Raw genomic sequence first — 21,305 nt, forward strand, 5'->3', positions numbered from 1 at the left:
TGAGTAACTTAACGTTATTAAATTAATGCCCGTAAGGCGAACTAGCAAACACCATCATAGTTACATGTTGTCTGTCTTCTTGTTTGATAGAGTGATACCATATATACCCCATAGCTGCAGAAAAGGCTAACATTATTATCTTTTTATAAAATAAAAAAAAACAGCTAAACATGAGAGGTTTTAGGACAATGTTTGTGTTTTCCATTGTTTAAGCACCGGTTCCAACCAAAGGAGGTATGGTGTATCAACAGAAAAGGCTAACTTGGTTATCATTTTGCAGAAAAAAGAAACTGCTAAAAATAAAAACACAAGAGGTTTTTGGACAAAGTTTGTGTTTTCCATTCTTTAAGCACCGGTTCAAGCACCGTTTAACCCTTTAAGACCTAGAATAGAACCAAGTCCACCAGAGCTTATATTATATTTTTACATGCTGTAATGCCATTTTTGGGAACATTTCAAGTTGCTATACATCAATACAACCATTATAGCCCAAATTTTAATAATAGGTATGCATTAAGTGGATAGCAATTACATAAATTGCAAAAAAAGTGCAATAAACTACCAAAAAATTGAAAATTGTTTTTGTTTTTTTAAGATATATTTCTAATTAGAAAAATTTAAGGGGCTTATCAAAACTGTAAATACAAAAAAGTTGCACAAAATAGTTTCCCACCACAGGAAATTTATTTTGAGTGTCTTCATAATTTTATTTTTAAAATACACCAATTTTTATATACTGCAGGAAAAACGAAAATAAATATTATAGTGCAAATTTGCAAAAAAGCAGCATATGCATCAAAATAAACTATTTCCAGCAGTGCAATTTGAGTTCTAAGAATCCCAGAAACGACACAGTTTTAAAAACACCAGTATATGCTTATGAGGCCCTGATGGTAAAAAACTACATTTCCGCAAAAATGACGTTACTTCCGGTTTCGGGCAGGTAATGGCGGACATGCGATAGTTCGCGCTGACGTCTATTCCAACGTTTACGAACAGCTGATCGGATCGGCAAAGCGTGTTTCTGGGATATTATGTTTTTGTTGCTGCAAGCGTTTTTTATGCAGTTTTTGCAAAGCTATATGTGGAAGGAAACCGTGACCTAGGACAAGCTGATGGCATAAGATGTAAGTACAACTCCTCCGGTTTCATATGCAAAAAAAATTATTGCGCTAGCTTACGTGGTTGCAGTTCTACAGGAATTTAAAAATAGTTGCGCAAAATGGAGCGTGTCCGCTCCGACCGGTTTTAAAGGGTTAAGCACCGGCACCATTTCAAAAGTACCGGTTTGGCACCGGTATCGGATAAAACCTAATCGATACCCATCCCTAGTCAGGACAACAACTGAGATAATCCATCCACAATACGAGGTTAGTCATTAATATACTGCAACAACATGGGAATAGAGCAGCTGCGAGAGAATTCAGCATGAATCAATCAATAGTACGGAAGTGGAGGAAGCGCAGTTTTTCGCTTTCCTCATATTCCAAAACGTGCTTCGTCTCTTCACTATTACTGTCGCCCAATTTGCAGACGATATTGCTTGCAGACGATATTGCTTGCAGACGATATTGCTTGCAGACGATATTGCTTGCAGACAATATTGCTTGCAGACAATATTGCTTGCAGACGGTGCGATGCTTTCGACCAAAACAGGTGCAGCTTGATGACACCATCAACATGCGCTATTGCGGCAGAGCGGTATAGTCAAAATCTCTACCTTTGGCCAAATTCATACAGTTTCTACGGTATACTGTTTATACCGCCCACCCCTACTGACACATACCCTTATACAACTTATTTTACTCCTCACTAGACTACGGTTATATAAAAAAAAAACTGTAACACAACTGTAATTTCAACACAGACCTCAAATGGTGAGGAGAGCCTTCAGCTAGCTCGCAGTAATGACGCAGGGTTCCAACAACAGTTTTCTATATTAGTATGAATCAACTGTGAATCAAGAAATCACTTAAAATAGAACTTGTCAGAAAAAGTGGTCTAAAAGCAACACTTCACACCATTATTTAAAGAAAAACAGATGAGAAACACAGTCATTGACATCTATCAGTGTTGAAATTGCTACAAAGCCATTTTTGGGACTCCAGTGAACCACGGTGAGAGCCATTATCTACCAATGGAGAAAACTTGGAACACTGGGGCAACCTTCCCAGAGGGAGCCAGCCTACCAAAAGTACCGTATTTCCCGGACTACAAAGCGCACAAGCTAAAATCAGGGAAAAATCCTGTTTTGTACATACATTAGCCGCACCTGACTAAAAGCCGCAGGTGTTTCAATGTTGACTTATCATATGTAAGAGAATATGCACAAAAGGAATTGTCAGGAAAGAGATGGCTGTATGGAGACATCACTTTTATTAATATTTTGAAAAACAAGTTATGGGTACATATTTGCACATGTAGTACATAACAGTAGCCTACAGCACACCAGAAAAATAGATTCGGACTACCTTTTAGGCTCAGGTGCAGTGACACAGAGTTGGGCATAACTTGCTTTTTTGGGCATAACTTGCAAGTTTATCGCCGCTCATCATCCATGACTCCCGCTGAACGCGTACCGCTACTTTGAAGTTTGTTTTTCGCGCTACTTCGTACGGCACTACGTTGCCTGGCAGACGGACATGTGACTAACATACCACTCTTGAACCCCGATCCTTCCGCCAGGCAACGTAGTGCCGTACAACAGCGGAACAAACAAAACAAATCGTCTTACGATATGACAAAAATCATGGACAATCCATAGAAAAGCCGCACCTGACTAAAAGCCGCAGGGTTCAAAGCTTGTGCAAAAAGTAGCGGGTTATAGCCCGACAATTACGGTACTCCACAAGTGCATCAATGACTCATCCAGGAAGTCACAAAACAACCCAGAACAACATCTAAAGAACTGCAGGTCTCCCTCGTTTCTGTTCAGGTCAGAGTTCATGATTCAACAATAAGGAGCTCTCCCTTGGATGTCTCTAAGGAGAAAACCGCTGCTGACCAAAAGTCCAGCCTTAAACCTGATTGAAATGCTTTGGCATGACCTTAAACAGGCTGCTCATGCTTTAATAAACAAACCCTCCAATCTGTCTGAATCAAAACCATTCTTCAAAGAAGACTGGGCCTAAATCCCTTGCTTGAAAGCAGTTCTTGCTGCCCGCGCGTAGCACAAGCAGTTATTAGCCTTTTCCACACAGGGTCAGGTAGGTAAAATTTGATTATCTGAAACAGGTAGGTGTGTCAAATATGCAAAAAGATAAAATAAATAATAATAAAAAATAAAAAAAACAGGAAGGGGGCAAATACTTTTTCCACAGCTCTATAAGCACCGCATACAGAATACAGCAAGGACTAAGCTGAGTATTACAGGATTTAAAGACATTAGGCATAAACCAGGATAGAAGCATGGAAAAGAGAGTCATCCATCATCTTACTTTTCTTCCAAAGTACTTTGTCCATTGCGACTGGGATCCTCCAAAAGTACTTTCTCCTCACCGGGGATGATCACATGGAGCCCCGTTTCCCTTTGTGGCCCTGTTTCAACACAGAACAGCTCTTCAACAGATGATACTTCCGAACCAGTAAGCCAGTGCAGTCATCTTTGGTAAATGACTTTTCCTTTTTTAAGACCAAAATCCGAATTTTATTGGAATGACACACAGCATCCAAGAGACACAAACACGCACAGCTGGTTGTAGTTGTGTGTTAGTCATGCACAGACCAGTTTTCAGACAGAAGACACAGAGGATAGTGAAAGCAAATGGGAGACACAAAAACAGAGTCATGTGACCATTCGTCATACACCTTGGTAATTTGAAACTAGCAAAGACTTCACCATCTCTCCCAAATGAAACCACATACTTGTTCTGCAAAAACAAAGTCACATGAATGCCAACGTCTACCAAATGACAGATTTATTCAAAACTCATAATACAGCGTTTGGGACTTGAACACTTCAGCAGTGTAGAACAAATACACTCAAGGCGCTGTTTGCAGATAAGACATGGCTACGTGTGTGAACTGAATACAACATTTGAGCACACAGAGGACAATGTTGGCTAAAGACAGTTAGTCTCGTCACCCTGCCTGTCCCACAGTTCGACTTAGTTTCTTAAACCACAGAATACACCTGTCACAAAATATAGCACATGATATAAGGACAGTGATATTCTTAGCTCAAATACTCATAGAAGATTGAATGGGTTTTTTTCCTTGCTCCAAGATGACTAGTATTTACAGAAAGGGTCATTATGTGCTCTTTAGATTTCAAGTCCACTCTGACAGTATTCTGAGCTGAACAAGTAGTTCACATAGAAATGTTCCTGTATAATCATGATCTCTCTCTCTCTTGCTTGTTTTTCTTTTTAAACCCCTCAATGCTATCAAAACACAGAGGGTGAGCATTTACACCACGAATGAGCATTTACTTTACAGTAACACTGAATACTTAAGTCTACCTTTAGGATTATATCATACACACTCTAGGCAGACGACAAAAAGTACAGAATTTTAACAGATTCTATCCCTCAACCCACCCACTGGCCTGTTACATGATTGTGCAAAAGAACTCAAACACTTCATGTCATAAATTCTGTGTAAACGTTGATACAGACCGAGAAAATTTCAAAAAGAAAACAAACGATTCTTCCAGGGATCATTTTGTAAACATCGGCATACAGAATAAAATATAAATAAATTTTTTAAAAAGGAGCATTTATACCAAATAATAAATACAAGAAGAAGAAGAAAAAAAGAGCAGTTCAAACTGTAACATGGACCAATATATTCTATGTCACTTACATTGCTTACTGTAAGAGGATGTCAGCCTGTACTTTTAATATCCAAGACTGGAAAAATACTTCTTCATAAAAATAGTCATTAACGCTAGATAGTATGGGAAGCCTCACAAGCCGGACGACACGAAGGCAAGTCTCGGTAATGAGGCCACAGCATAGGTGCTAGTTTGTTGCAACAACAAAAAAAAAAAAAAAGAAAGGAAAAAAGAAAGAAAAGGGGTGATGTTTTCAAATGGCATTGAACATCTTTGTGTGGTTCAAATTGTCAGAGCATACAACAAGAGCTACACCCAGAGTTATTAGTTTCATCTGTGATTTTATAACCACCCTCTCCTGTCTGAGAAGCCTGTCAAGCTAGTTGACGTTGAAAGCTAGTAAACATGGCTGACAAGCTGTTCTCCTGGAACATAACGCGACTTCATGACTCAAAGTTGGACGCAAGTAAATGCTTCTTCCCATGAATGAGTGAGATAAGAAAACTGATATCAATTCATGCTTGCAGGGTTAGAGCTGGAGCTGCAACATGTTTAGCCAAAACTAGCATAAAAACCTAGCACAACTTAAAAAAAAAAGGGGGCTGTCAGTCAACAAGCACCAGTTAGTTGGCTAAAATTAACCTGCTTAATTTTGTTTATTAAAACGGTGACATTTAAAAAGGTCCTAGCTGTTGGATTTATTACCGTTAGACAGAGGCAGACTAGCTCTTCTCGTTCTTTATGCTAAGCTTCAGAGTCATACTGAACGTGGGTGTTATCACTCTTCACACAGAACTTGGCAAGAAATGTAGTGAGTGCATTTCCCCAAATGGTAAGTTGTTTCTTTAACGTATGGGACACATATCCCCCATCAAACGAAGGCGTTCAATTTCTACTATAGGATTGTAACTGTTTTAGCTTGTAGCTCACAGACTGACACCCTTTGCTTGTTTTATATGAAACCTTTTATTTAAATAATTCATTAACTTGAGTATTAAACCATTATATAAATGCAACCCTGTGATACGGACAGAAACATAACTAGACATTAAAGGGGACCAATTAAAATCCTATTCTTATTCCTTGACTCTACTAGAGTGTCTTTGCATGATTATTGCTCATAATAATCCTTATTTAGCTTATGCTGGTCCTTTGTGTGGTCTTGACTTTAATCCAAGTTATTTTAGCTCCTCTCCCTTTTAAGCCACCAAATTTCTCCTTATTGGCTGTCTTTACAAACAGAAGATGTATCAAGAAGACCCCTCTCTTTATCGTCATACATCTCGACGTGTTGTTATGTATCCCGAAAAAAGAACAAATGACTGTCAAACTAAGCTTTTAGAGCACTGAATCCTGAAGGCTGAGATTTTGACTTGTATTTCAAAGTTGAAACTGTATATTTAAGAGAAAACTGGGAAAAGCATAATGGATCCACTTTAAGATCAGACTGAGGATCATGCCTTAGAGACTACACTAGGAGTAAACTATCAAAAGGAATAGTAATAAAAGTCACTTCTTTGCTTAAAAAAAAAAAAATCAAAGGAAAACAAATTATGTCCAATTACTTAATGCCAGCGGTGGTATGTAGTCCTGCAGATAGTCTGTCCCCCCCACCTGATACCAAAGAGCTAGAATTATATTTGCAATGGTCACAAGCGACGTACTAAAACTATCTGTACATCTGCATACTACTATAGGCAAGTCTGAAATTGAGTTTTTTGGTCATTTAGACGGTCAGAACCTTATTATTTATCAGTCTTGGTAGAACGACTTTAATCAAATTAGTAACACCTTACTCAGAGAGTGAAGTGATAATCTTCTCTTTCTGTAGCAGCTATGGACAAAGGACAAAAAAATTGGACTGAATTTGACAAACTATTAGGCGCTGAATATTTAATTAAACCACTGAATATTCAGTTTGGACTGAACACACAAAAGCTATCTGGAATGTTAAATTTCATGCTGTCACGGGTTTGCAACACGGGTATAACTTCATGTTCTGAAAATTCTATTAAACGTCGATAATTTGGATATTGCATTTGCATGCCGTTATATTTTCAGACAGCAGGGGGATATGTGCCTGTACCTGTGTAGCATCTGTGCTATGTTTCAGCATACATACTCTAGAAACACATACTGGAGAGGAGTAGTACATGGTAAATAGAATACAGTCGTTCCTGAAATACATCTGAATATCAGACAGGAAAAGCTCAGTCCCCATTTCTCCCACCCCTGGGTCTCCCTCCCACATATTCCACTCTGAAATCCCTGTACTCTCTCCTGAGAGCTTACCCCATTTATGTTCAAACCAGGGGAGTGGTCACATTCAAGATAAATTAACAATAAATTATCAAACACCTACTGCATGACAACTACAGAAAGAGAGGAGGCACATAAAAGGGGAAATGGCAAAGGCAACAGGGAGATGCCTGAAACATCTTCAAACAAACTGTCGAAAAATAAATAAAACAAATAAGTTAACAAAAAAATTGAAAAATCATAATAGAAAATAAATAGATAAATTAAAAAAATCTTTTTTTTTCAAACACATTGAAGAGAAAAGAGGTAAGCGGGCTGTACTTCACTTCACAGCACAGCTTGGCAGTACTGTACGGTCTTCAGTTCTGGTGAGAGATGCAGCTCTTGCGTGGCACTGAGCCCATTCTGTAACTGTGGGTGGTCCAGATGGAGTCATAGTCTGAGTCCTCCGAAAGGTCAGAGGTCAGTTCTGGCCGGGACACGCTGCTACGGCGGCCCGGCGAATCCACGCAGGACTGGTCCACGTCGGCCAGCACGTGGTTGTGCATCAGGTCGGTGCCCTGCCAGGCTGGGTGGAGTGGGCGGGGTTGAGAGTGATGTTGCGAATGCAGGAGGAGGAAATGGTGGTCGAGGGAAGACGAGTGACGGCACAGGGAGGGAGGGAGGAAGGAGGAAGCATACGCAAACACGCAACAAATGGCAAATCATAAAACCAATGGAAGATGCAGGATGAGACGATGGATAAAATTATAGAAAAGCATCAAATAAAAGATGAGGAAAGGATAAACTCAAGGAAAATAATGCCAAAAGTAAAGGAATGGAGGAGAAACAGGAAGAAGAAGAGATACTGTTAGAGGGGTCAGTACAGAATAAAGTTAAAGAAAGGCACTGAGTACAGAATACAGATGCAGCTGCTACAAAGAGAGCAAGATCCAGTATGAACCTCTCTTCTTTCGTTTGTATATCTGCACGGGTAAGAGTTTGTTTTTTTCTTACTAGAGTTAAGAGTCTGCCTGGTTTTGGCGCTGGTGCAGTATGCCTCGATAACTTTCAGGATTTGGGCGTCTTCTTCCAGAGCAGCTGTGCCTGAGAAAGAGACGGTGCCAGGAAAAAGCACATTTAATTCACATGCTAATGTCTTTGTTCTCTCACTATGAAAGAAATAGGAAGACTGATACCGCTTTCTTAGCCGTCTAGTGAGTAAAATGTAGGGAGAGAACAAGCTATTAGTTTAGCAGCACTGTTTAATCTATAAGGAAAAGGAGGTATACACAACAATATGCAGTTTTCCGTAGAGTCAGGCAGCAATTCAGCCATTTCTTAAATGTCATACTATTACTTTTTATGGAGGCAAAAAAGACTAAGCATATGAAAATAAAAGACTTTACACATACTCTTCCTCAAGGCAAATTCCTCTTCAGACTGTTTCCGCTCGGGTTTGCGCTTGGGAAGAAGTTTCTTCACACTCTTAGGACTTTTACTAAGATCCTGCACATGAAGGGCAAACGGTAGAATACTTTATAAACAGGCTATATTAATTTTTAAAAAAGGATCATTATTCATTTCACTAGCACATACAGTTTCTTAGCATTAGGATTATATAGTTTTAACATAAGCAACGTAAATCAGGTTTACCTCCTTGTAACAGAGGGCGGCAGAGGGCCGTAGTGGGGGTGCAGGTCGCAGGCAGCTCAGGCTCCATGGTTTGGGGGTATTTGGTGGTTCCAGTGGGCCCCACATCATGGTGTTGTGAGGTGTCCCATGGGAGGATGGGTGAGGCAGGGTGTGGTAGGTAGGAGCCACTGTCAAGGCCCTGTTCTCACCATGTCGGGATGGGGTGAGAGGGTGAGATGGGAGCTGAGGGGGACGAGAAGCAACAAAGTGAGTGAGTTATACAATGAATATGTAGCTTGCAAAGAAGAACAATAACTGTACGGATTTACTCTTCATTTGTTTGGCGCTTACAAAAAGGTGTTTTTGCTGTTTCATACATGAGAATAGCAAACAAGCGTCACAACAAAAAGCAATAAAAATACTAATGTTTAATTTTTACCCCTGTTCCAAATCATCTTCACATGCCTCAGTATCTATCAAGACAATTGTTTACAGTGCAGGACACCCAGGGCGTTCCAGATGTTTCTATAATGTGAGGCAATAAATGCAAGCCATGTTGATTTTCAGAAAATTTCTGGGTTTTATAAATTGAGGGGAGTTGATTAAAAAAAAGAACAATCAGGTCACGGTCAGAAGCAGATGAATAAGTGAAGGACCTCAGGTCACACATTGCGAGAGTTCAAAAGGATGGCGTGGGCTACAAAGGCCATGACCAAGCTATTGCAGATGCCTGCAGCCACAGCCTAAAAGGATCAGTAATAGGTAGAATTCCACACAGTCAAGGTCCAAAGAAATAGTAAACCCAAGATGATGCCCCTCCTCACAAGAAAAGTGTTACGTGAGGCCAACAGTACCCACATGTCGCAACCAAGGCGAACCTACAGAAAACCAATTTCAAAACAGACACTGCTCTTCGGGAGCAGAGGAGTGGTGAAAGAAAGGTGAAGCGTTCAACCCAAAAATACATTCCCAGCAGTCAAACGCTGAGGTGTGAGTATAATGCACTGGTGTTTGTTTTTCAGCAAATGGGCCTGGAAACCTTGTAAAAGTTGGTGGAGTCATGAAATAGGACTATTATATCTAGATTCTCAATGAAAGCATAAGCCAGGCTACCGAAAAACTTGGACTTGAGCAGCAATGAACCTTCCAACAAGATAACGATTCAAAACACAGAGCCAAATTATTCAAGAAATGACAAAAAAATGGATTTGGAGTGACACACCCAGAGCTTTGGCCTGAACACTACTGAGAATTTGTTGACAGAGTTACAGGTCATGGGAAGGAACCCCTCAAACCTTAGGAACCTGGAGAAATTAACTAAAGAGGGGTGGGCATAAACATGGTTACTGCGGTCACAATTAAATAATCATGACACCAAACAACTGAGCAGGAAATGTGTAATTCATACTGGACTGAGCACTGCGGACTGAAAAATGTCACGAATAAATGTTCGGTTGATTGTGGGCACAAACTTAAGACACAAAATGCCTCCTTCAAGAAAACGAAATGTTTACAGCGTCCTATTTTGTGAGGGGTCACCACAGTTCATCACCTGCATTCACCTCACCTTATCCCTAGCATCCTCTTCTGTCACAACAACCCTCTGCATGTCCTCTCCTTTACTACATCCACAAAGCTTCTCTGCAGAAAGTGTGTAGAAAGTTCTTTCCCTCCTGTTTGGCAGCTTCATATTCATATTTGAACCAGATATGGTATATCACGCTTCAATATTCACTGTCCAGAGATCTACTCCTGGTTGGACATGCTAAAACTCCACTACATACATCTGTGACACAGCCCTATGTATGGCATATAACTCATTTCACAGTGGTGTCACCAACATGCACAGGGGTAAACCAAAAATAGAATTATATCAATTTGTTCTTTCTAAGGATAAATGCTAAATATTATGCATTTTTAAAGTTAATTTCAGTAAATGCAATTGTGTATTGTGGTCAATTCCAGTAAAAGTAATCAGCCACTTCACGTGGGTTTGCATCATCATTTGAGGTGATTATATGTATAATGCACTGTAATTACAGGGTCACAGTCAGTGAGAAATCAATATATTCTGGGTTTCAATGAATAGAAAGAAAATGATCTACATGTGGGTATGTTAATCACTGAGTTCTGACCGTGTGGCAGGGAACAGTGAGTGGTTTGTGGCTGGGCGCTGTGGCTGCAGTGTGTTTGATTTGTCTGGTCAGGTGTTCCACCCAGTCCTGCAGGTCCTGCTGGTTGGTGCATATCACCAGTAGACGGTCAAACATTGTGCCTGCAGGAACAGGGACAGTATTGTTTAAAGTGTTAATAAAAATCCACAGGAATGAGTCAACATCTTGCTTGTAAAACGTGCCCTTACCATTGAGCTCGAAAGCATTTCTATGGGCTTCGCAATCTTCTAGTTTGGTTACTGTCATGCCTGCCAGGGGCAGTTTTCCCTGGAGAGTGAAATAACCACATCATACACATGACATGCAAGAAAAAATAAAACAAACAAATAATTTTTTTTTAATTTATTTTATATATATATATAAATAAATGAGACTACTGACCTGGAATATGAAGCCACTCATCCTGGGGCTGGCAGACAGCATGAGGAGGATGTGGGGGAAGAGCATGAGGTAACGCTCATTTTTCTCCTAAAGCAGAAAGTGTAGAGAGTATGAGTAAGCATTTCTTTGTACAAATAGGATGCCTTTAGCTTGTATATCCCACTTCAAAGTCTACAGATGAACAAATGGCTGCAGCAGCAAAGGTTAGGCAGGTATAAACAGTAACTGTTTTTAGCTTTAATTTAAATTTTGCGAGTTTTGGGACACATTTCTTTACCACTAACTTGAACTTTAACAGTAATTATTTTGACTCTTTGCATTGAACTAACTATTTGTACTATGTGTACAAAAGACTACAATTTATGCACTTTAATATTATATTTACAGGAAGCGAATATTGCAGCAGTTTATAGCAGAGCGAAGTATAGATGAAGGAGCCAAATAAATACCTCTGACAGCTGACTCTGGACCAAGACCTGGCTCATGTAGATCACAGAGCCTAAGGTTTTGATGTCATCCCCCTCCCACAGCCGGATGGATTCTGTAAGAATCTGCAGCTCCAGCTCCTTTCGTTTCCGCACCTCCTGGCACTGAGCCTGGCGTGAAAGAGACAGACGGCTGTTTCAAAATCTTTTCTTAAGCCACTTCATTTCATAGAAAGTCTGGTTACGTGTTGTGTCTGTCTGGAGAGGAAGAGAGTTCAGCTTACCGACAGACTTTTGAAAGACGACATGCACTTCTGGATGTCTGGTCTGTCTGGGTGATTCTCCTAAAAAGGGCAGACACGTTGTACATTTAACAAAAAAAGCTAAACACAGGAGCTGAAGAAAAATGGCTATCCAGTGACACACACACCTCCATGTGTCTCTCGAGCTCTTTAAGTAGTGTGGGGTATTTGTCCAGTCTCATAAAGGGTTTACTGAGGCCTGTGGTCAGGGTGAGGATCCCGGGACTGACAGCACCGCGCCCTTCCATAAAATCTCCCAATACATCACTGCAAGAGAACCAAAGACAAACAAAACATTTAAGCTACACCACAAACAGCATCATCACAGGGTCTGCACGCAACACATAAGTTGGCTTTGTTAGTTATTTAATAGTTTTAAGAACCACTGAAGGTCAAACCATCCTAATTGGCATTCTGATTGTGCTGCTCACTCCTGTTACCTTCATGAGGAGGCTTATGGAGGCAGCTAGACCTATTATTTCAATCAATCTGCACATTATTTTTTTTTTTAATCTGACTAATCTGATTGACGATTAATCTCTGGCTTACTTCCACAGCTTGTCTTTTATTCCGTCTTCCTTCTCTCACCACAACCGGTCACAGAAGATGGCCGCCCCTCCCTGAGTCTGGTTCTGGTTTCTTCCTGTTAAAAGGGAGTTTTTCCTTCCCACTGTCGCCAAAGTGCTTGCTCATAGGGGGTCATATGATTGTTGGGTTTTTCTCTGTGTGTATTATTGTAGAGTCTACCTTACAATATAAAGCGCCTCGAGGCGACTGTTGTTGTGATTTGGCGCTGTATAAATAAAATTTAATTGAAATGAATTCATCAATGCTCTGTAAGAATGTCAGAAAATCTTGACTATTCCTCTCACTGTGACTTAAAGCCCAACGTGAGATGTTCACTTTGAGCCATAATTTGTTGAACAAAGATACTTTTTTGGTAATATTGCCTCTGTTCACTACCACAGAGGACTTCATCAAACATAAAACAATGTGTCAATATGTGAATTGCTTTTAGCTTTTTTTATACACAGTCCTCCACTTTCAAAAGGCTAAAAACACATTTTTATAAAAAAATTTAAAACCCAGTTTTAAAAAACCCACCTCTCATAGCTACCTGTACACCCTGGACAGGTTGCCAAGCTGACACAGGGCTAACACAGAGAGACCATATACAGACAACCACTTGCACTCACAGGCAAAATAAGATTCATCAATTAACCTAACCCCACTACCTGAATGACTACGAGAACCCACCCAGAGAGAACCCCTCCCGGACACAGGGAGAACATGCAAGCTATACCCTGAAAGCCCCCGACCAGATGGTGGAGTCAAACTCAGAACATTCTTGCAGTGAGGCAACAGTGCTGCCCACTTTATAAAGTCCGTATTTTGTTTTTTAAATTGCTACCCATTTGTTTCATATGGTATAAATTTGAAAATCCTTAGTGAGTTATCACATTCACAAGATTTGTTTTTAGAAAACCTGACCTCTTACCTACACTTTGAGGTCGAGGTCACTGAGTTTCAAATTTGTTCAAGGTTTTTTTAATAGACGCACCTATGATATCAATTTGATATCCTATATCGCCTCATTCGAGTTACTGTGTTCATGTAACGACATTACATCCATCAGGCTCTCAGACTGAGGGGTAAAATGATAAATAACACACTGCCTTTTCAGCACCTTCATATGGACAGCATTTGTTACAATCCATCCAGGCAGTAACGTTAGAAAACCTATGGACACGTTTAGAATGACGGAAAATTCAATAAGTATCTACAAGGCTGACAAACTTCATATTTCAGATGCATCTCAGGTGAGCTTCTACAGCTCACTCGAGATAATCTCTCTCAATTTTCTGTCCTCTAGAGGTCCTCGCAGCTCCTTTAAATTTCATGTTACTAAGACTGCTGAGCAAAATTTACATTCAGCCTATCACCTCCAGATAGAGTTTGTGCTAATGCGTCAGACACATGAGTGAAAGAGAATACTGCACTTCCTCTTCTGTTAAAGCACAATCTGTCCAAACACTGATGGAGCATTAAACTGTTACCTGTGTGGTCATTCTTGTTGTTCTTGGATCTGCTTACTTTGCTAATGGCTATCTTCTAGTCACTTGTTTTAATAACTAGCTGACATGCATCAGGTGAAATTAAGCCATCTCACAAACTTAATGGTTCAGTGTGCCCCCCTCCTTAAGCCTCTTACGATGTCCCCTCTGTAATTTACTACTGCAAATACATTAAATAAAAAATAAAAAAAACACCTCAGCAGCAGTGTGTGTAACAATGGAATATCGACTGGACAGTGATGATGACAGTGACAAGCCTAAACGAGAGGAAGCTAAGACCAAATTTAACGTCAACAAGATTTGTTAACACGGTCATTTGTACGACCTGCTGTGCCACGTGTGGGAAAGGCCGACGTCACTGTTTAATGATACTAAATACAGCTGATATGAGCATACCTGTATTGGGTGAGTACATTAACTGCAGAGGGATGGTTCGAGCAGTAACCAACATAGAGAGCCTTCATCTGTGGCATGTGCTTGAGGAAGAAGCTGCCCACCCTTTGTTGGCTTTCTGGAAGCCTAAACAGATAAAAAACAAAAATAAAAAATAGGATCGCAGAAGGTCAAAATACACCTATATTAACTCTCCCACACTAAGAAGAGGCAATATGCACATATGCAGTGTAATTCCGTAAATTTCCATAGTCTAAGTACAGTCTAGCCCAATATCCCTGTAGTACATGCAGCCCAACACTAGATGTCCTTCTGTGTATTGAGAAACAGTGAAGATGCTGCTGCAGTGGGGCTGTGTGTGCTGGGAGGGACTAACTTGGTGCACTCCTCCAGTGATTGGACGAGCATCTGCTGGAAGGTGCTGATCTCTTCCAGGTTTCCCAGGATCAGAGCCACATCTGAGCTGCTCAGTCTGGAAGAAAAAGTGATGAAGTACGGAGATTAGTAAAAAAAATTATTCAGTAACACGTACAAGTAAGCCAAGGACTTCTGCCCACTTAGTCCTTTAGATTATGCAAAAAAACCCAAAAACAAACAATTCACGTGAATTTTATACATTTCAAAAGAACTGCATGTTATGTCGCATTATGTCTAAGTGAGTCATACTTTTCAATATTCTGAAGAGGTCGCAGGTAGTTCATCAGGAGACTCTGAAGGTCCTTGGAATATTCAGTCTCTGTTTCTAAAATGTTCTGTAACACCTAAAAATAAAGGAGAGAAATTAAATTATTATCTATAATAACAGACTTGTTATAGTCATTCAGAGCGGCTATAACACTCATTCTGTTAAATATTTGTTTGATTGCTTTCTAGTGCACACCAACATGCAAGATTAAAATGTGGATGTAAATACACACTGGATCAATTATTTTCACAATTTCCGTCAAGGCAATGAATAACACAAGAACAGAAGATGCATACATAATTTGATCTTCAACAATAAATAAATGAATAAAAACATAGCTTTGGGTTCAGTGCTGACCTCCAGCATTACATTTAAAAATGGATTACAATGCAAAATATTTATAACTCCAATAAGGGGCAGGTTTTTTAAATAAAATCAGTATTTTTTTTTTAATATTCATTTAATGCAGTCGGTTGTACATAATCAGCCAAAAGACCCACAGATACAGATAACCATACACAGAGTAGCTACTATGTGATAAAGACGCAGTGTGATAAAACAACTTTGCCCATCATGCAGCTGTGATCACAGATGCATGCAAGGCAAAATAACTGAGAGGACAGCTTCTTTCAGTGAAGATCATTAACAGAAGGAAAAAAAAGCAAAGACGCACACAAAAACAGGAAGACGTGAAACAAGAAAAGCCAAAGATAGTAATCACAGAGGTGCATGGAGGAAAATAATACTAACAGGAGAAAGCAAAAAAAAAAAAAACCTGTTAAGTTGCTTGCTTACCAAATTATAGTACGTCTTGCTGATTGCAGATGTGTCAAAGCCTTTAGGTGGGCTCTTAAGGGTGCCAGACTTGGGGGACACTTGTTTCTCTGCGATCAGAAGGGAAACAAATGATGTGATTGATGCAAGTATACACTGACCCTCAAGCCATTTTGAATTCAATATTACACAAACCACATCAACAAGCCAGTTTGTCTCCCCACAGTTTATAAATCACTGCACACTTTATTAAGTACACCGTCACAGCACTGGGTTGGACCCCCTTATCCATTCAGAAGTGCCTTAATTCTTCATGGCTCAGATTCAAAGTGCTGGAATCATCACAGTTGCTGTAGATTCGAACTGTAGCCTTTGAGTACAGTGAACTCACCGTTATATTTAAGAAACCAGTTTAAGCTGATTTGAGCTTCGCCATATGGCACGTTATCCTGCTGAAAAGCAGCCACGAGGAGATGTGCACATCATAATCATACAAGGATGGATGCATACTGTCAGCAACAATAGTCGGTTAGCCTGTAGTGTTTAAATTACGCTTAACTAACCGTGCCTAGGAAAAATTGCCCCCATCGCTACACCATCAGCAGCCTGAAACATTGATACAAGGCAGGATGGATCTATGGTTTCATGCTTTTTTTTGTCCTCGTCATCTGAATTTAGCAGCAGAAATCGAGACTCATCTGACCACGCAACATTTCTCTAATCTTATGTTGCAGTTTTCAGCATGTGTGAATTGTAGCCTCAGTTTCCTGTTCGTAGCTGACAATAGTGGCACCCAATGTGGTCTTCTGCTGCTGTAGCCCATTTGCTATAATGTTTGATATGTTGTGAAATGTTCCGGTTATCCTCGGCTGTAACATGTGGTTATTTGAGTTATTGTTGCCTTGGTATCAGCTTGAAAGATGCTCCTCTAAAGTGTGGCATCAACAAGACATTTTCTCCGAAAGAACTGTCGCTGACTGGACATTTTCTTTTACAAACCATTCTCTGTAAACCCAAGAGATGGTTGTGTGGGAAAATCCCAGTAGATCAGCAGTTTTTGAAATACTCTGACCAGGCCATCTGGATACCACTAAAAATATAAATTGTTTATACAGAAACCATTGGGCATACATTTATTTATTCCTTACGTAAATAAAGAAAACAACCCAAGCCAATTAACCGCCATGTTTTGGGTCACAGTGCAAGCAGAGTCATTTAAACTCCCACCAAGGTTAAAATATTCGAAATACGAGATACGGTGCACTTCTCTTGGCCTCAAGTTTCCGAACCACAGTTTTAGCTTGTTAAAATGAACCCTTCATGCAGAGAAAGCACATCTTGTGTTACTCGAAAACATCTTCACAGTGGCAGCGCTGTGTCACTGGCATCTCGACACAAGCGGGAAAAACAAAAGACTGCAGCAGATGTGGCACTACATTACTGTCACGGCATCGGGTGGAAAGATGGTGACAAAGGCAGCTGTGAAGCTGTGCAAATGGTTAGCGTGACAGAGATTTCTCTTTAGTATACTATTTTCCACAAAGGTATGCAGGGGCAGGAGATTTATTTAGAAATACGTGGACTGAAGGATGCAACTGCCAATTTTTTATGTTGCAACAAACACAGTGTGATGAATCACTACACTAAGGTATTAATATCTTGGTCTAGTGAGTCCAATTTTGGAAATAGCATGAGAGTGTCTCTAAATGTGAAATTTGTTTCAGAAATTCAACCAGTTAGTTATTAAAAGCACATCAGGAAGTTCTGCGTCTCCCATAAATTCTTAATCAAACCCTGTTAATCACTCATCAGGTTAGCCGAGGTACTTACCGGAGCCCTTGACCTCACGCACATAGTTGCTAGGAAACCAGCCAGTCTTGCCATTAAGCATCCCTTCCCACCAGCCGCCCTCCTCCTGACGAGTCACGCTGATGAAATCGCCCTTAGCAAAGGTGAGCTCATCCTCATTGGTCTGCTGGAAGTTGAAACGCGCCTTGACCAGCAGCTGCTGTCCGCTGTTCTCTGACATGTCCTGGTGAAAGAGGCGGGAGCGTCAGCAAGGAGGAGGAGAAGCCAACGGAAATGGAAATAGCATTTGTAATTACTACTATACAGTAAATCTTACCATCTATAACTATTAAAGTCTTTGCTCTGATTTAACTAAAATGTGATAAACTGATTATTGCTATTAATATGTTGTGACAGACAGGCTGACCTGAACTGGTGCAAAATGATGGATTTCAGTAAGAGACAGTTCCCGCAGTAGAAACCTGAAACTTCTGCAGTTCTGGTGATGTGATTTGCCATACCTCGGGTGATGAACCGCATTATAAAGGCTACTCTCCTGGCACTGATCAAATTAGGGCTGTTCGATATAACGATATATTTCGGATGACGATATGAAAACGTCTATCATTTCATTTTACGCTACCGTTTGTTTCGTGGTGTCGCAAAATAAACTGTTTACAGCAATATTTTTTTCATGGTTTTGATGGTCACTGTAGTGGCTATATTAATTTCTTAAAGTTCTCTCTTTCTCTTATATTTAATAGAACCACACTACAGACAGACAAGCGCCTGTTTTTATGCGTTGTCGTTAGCAACAACGATGGTAAAACCATCGCGTGTCTGCTTGTTTATTTTCCACATAAACCTTTCACCATAAAGCTCAAGATCCTGTTGAGACTTTTCAAAATAAACTGAATCGCGTGAAAGAACATGCAGAGTGTTTACAGATGAGAAGCAAAAAAAGAGCCGCCAGGTGCTAAAAAAAATAAACCTTAGACTCAAACGTTAGAACAGGCTTTTTCCCGCAGCACGCCGTGTAATAAATACTCACAAAGAAAACGGCGGCTGGTACAACTTATGTCTAAAAATGTATAGTTTCATGCATCTGTTAAAACACTCGACTCCAGCTACATGAAGCACAGCTGGAAACACTTCACGCAAGTCGAGCTGCCTGAGATTCACAGAATTTACAGAAAATGTTACATTTTTGTGATTTATATCGTTAGGGACGATATATGTCTTATATCGGGATATGAGATTTTGGTCATATTGCACAGCCCTAGATCAAATCCCCCAAAACTTCTCTATTCATCATCATTATCATCATCAAATTCTCGATTTTTAGACTAATTTGATTTTTCTTCCAGGACTATGTTCCCTTTATGCTTTAAAATGGCTTAGGTGTAACTGTACGCCTCTTTCCGTGTATGAGGATCACATGCAAATTTGCTGCTGCCTCCATCAACCCCTGAGTCATTTGCCTGCAGCAAACTCTGCTCAGGCACTATAAAAGCACTTTTCACAATGGCAGCATGTAATACTGGAGTCATGTGTTTGGACCAGAAACCAGTGAGCAGAAAAAAAGAATAAGAACAAACTGTTTGTGACACATCAGAAGTTCAATGTTAAGTGTTTTATTTATGTGTTAGAGTGTTAGAGCTGTAATGATAAATAACATATGCCTTTGATACATATCCACCAAATCTGTGTCAATACGGGTCAGAAGCACGTGTTGACCTTACCAGGCTGCGAAACTGGTTCTGCAGCAGCTTGGAGGATCGGGCCAGTGAAGCCTGAGAGGACAGCGACTCGAACGACTTGATGCGGTGGGCTGAAGAGTGTCGGGCGCACACCGAATCGCTGCCCACACCGATATCTGCGCAAGAGCGGGGAAATATAAATCAGCCTCATGACTACTCCCAAGTCCATAGTGACACTCTCACACACACACTGCACATTTTTAACTGACCTGCAGTCACTTTATTCAGAGTAACCAAACTGCTGAGCACTTTGGAGAAGTTCAGTCCCAGCAGCAGGTCACTGGCCTCGAATGGCTGCGGGTGAGAGACAAAAGAACATGAGCCTGACAGTCGGCCGCAGCGATGACAACACCGAGCAATCAGTCAGTAACAGTCAGCTGAATAATGTACATAACAAACACTATTGCAAAACACAGAGAGGATAAAACTCAAATATTGATGATTTTTCATTATTAGAAGCCAAACCATACAGGATACAGAGTAACACAGAGGCCATTATTTGGCGAGTTAAAACTTTTTTATCTTAAATGGTAAATGGTAAATGGCCTGTATTTATATAGCGCTTTACTAGTCCCTAAGGACCCCAAAGCGCTTTACATATCCAGTCATCCACCCATTCACACACACATTCACACACTGGTGATGGCAAGCTACATTGTAGCCACAGCCACCCTGGGGCGCACTGACAGAGGCGAGGCTGCCGGACACTGGCGCCACCGGGCCCTCTGACCACCACCAGTAGGCAACGGGTGAAGTGTCTTGCCCAAGGACACAACGACCGAGACTGTCCAAGCCGGGGCTCGAACCGGCAACCTTCCGATTACAAGGCGAACTCCCAACTCTTGAGCCGCAATCGCCACAATCTTAAAAGAGATAAAGCATATTTCCCTAACATGACTAGTTATGAGTCCTTAGTAAGATGATATATCAATGCTGTATAAACAATAAACTTGTTCTACTGTTAAAACAGTTCTGCCTAACTCGGCTCGTTTTAGCAGAGTGCCCTCTGGTGGATAAACTATGCAACGACAGCACTCATTACATAGCTGAAGGGTGTTTCTCACATCTCTTTACTTTTTTTTAGATTGTCATTTCACTAGCTGGGACCACATCCTCAATTAGGTTGGACAGCATTCCTAGTAGATAATGGCAGATGGCGTAAGCATGAATTGAAGCCGCAATTTGGGGACTGGTGGTGGCTCCTGAGCAGATCCCCATCTACTAACCGTAATGAGAAGTCAATGAATTGAAAAAGGGAAGCTGGGTGGGACAGAAAAACGAGAACAAACAAGCTGTAGTGCCAGGGGATCATACATAGACAGACAACCAGAAGGGGAGTGTATGAGGTGTAATTATTATCTTATCAGCTGTTATAAATGCAGACACCAACATCGCCAAATAGCTAATATGTGTATTTTTATTATTGTTAGCAAAAATCACAAAAAGATAATAATAGTTTTCTTTATATAGAATTATTTTTTTCATTTTCATCCATTCCAGCCATCATTATTCTTAACTGTTGTTTCCCTTCAGGGTCACGGGTGGGCTGGAAGCTCTCCCAGCTCAGTGGCTAAGAGCCAGGAGAGGCTGCTAGTTCGTCACAGGGCGAACACATAGAGACAGACAGCCATTCACATTCACATCTATGGCCTATTTAGAATCACCAGTTAACCTACTTTGCTTGTCTTTAACCTTCGGGAGGAAGCCTGAGTACCCAGAGAGAACTCAGGTAGGCTGAGAGAAAACGCAAACTCCACCGAGCAAGGCTTCAGTCAGCTGGGGGATTTGAACCCACAACCGTCTCTGTGAGGATATGATGCTAACCGCTGCAGTGTCACATCCTTTCATTTTGATCAGTGCGTTTTCGTACATCAACTCCTTAATGTGTGGGCTGCAGTACA

At 40.6% G+C, this 21,305-nt stretch overlaps 1 protein-coding gene across 3 annotated transcripts in view; it reads right to left on the bottom strand.

The window, feature by feature from the left end:
• The window catches only part of arhgef7a (Rho guanine nucleotide exchange factor (GEF) 7a), a 37,659-nt gene that overhangs the window by 6,330 nt on the left and 10,024 nt on the right, over positions 1-21,305 (bottom strand). Inside the window, exons 4-21 of one of the 3 annotated variants that reach the window (XM_042228571.1) lie at positions 19,614-19,698; positions 19,387-19,520; positions 17,687-17,888; positions 15,878-15,966; positions 15,064-15,158; positions 14,774-14,869; positions 14,401-14,523; positions 12,058-12,196; positions 11,912-11,971; positions 11,652-11,798; positions 11,203-11,289; positions 11,010-11,088; positions 10,783-10,922; positions 8,669-8,890; positions 8,428-8,521; positions 8,030-8,119; positions 7,422-7,601; positions 3,438-3,537 (exon numbers count right to left, since the gene is read on the bottom strand). In XM_042228571.1, coding sequence (XP_042084505.1) covers positions 3,438-3,537; positions 7,422-7,601; positions 8,030-8,119; positions 8,428-8,521; positions 8,669-8,890; positions 10,783-10,922; positions 11,010-11,088; positions 11,203-11,289; positions 11,652-11,798; positions 11,912-11,971; positions 12,058-12,196; positions 14,401-14,523; positions 14,774-14,869; positions 15,064-15,158; positions 15,878-15,966; positions 17,687-17,888; positions 19,387-19,520; positions 19,614-19,698 — 2,162 coding nt within the window. Of the gene's footprint in view, positions 1-3,437; positions 3,538-3,902; positions 7,602-8,029; positions 8,120-8,427; positions 8,522-8,668; positions 8,891-10,782; positions 10,923-11,009; positions 11,089-11,202; positions 11,290-11,651; positions 11,799-11,911; positions 11,972-12,057; positions 12,197-14,400; positions 14,524-14,773; positions 14,870-15,063; positions 15,159-15,877; positions 15,967-17,686; positions 17,889-19,386; positions 19,521-19,613; positions 19,699-21,305 lie in introns of those variants that run through there. The other 2 variants (XM_014340035.2, XM_042228570.1) reach the window with 2 other exon arrangements.

Source organism: Haplochromis burtoni, unplaced genomic scaffold (genome assembly GCF_018398535.1).
Source record: "Haplochromis burtoni strain Fernald_Lab_line unplaced genomic scaffold, NCSU_Asbu1 Contig_333, whole genome shotgun sequence".
NCBI lineage: Eukaryota > Metazoa > Chordata > Actinopteri > Cichliformes > Cichlidae > Haplochromis > Haplochromis burtoni.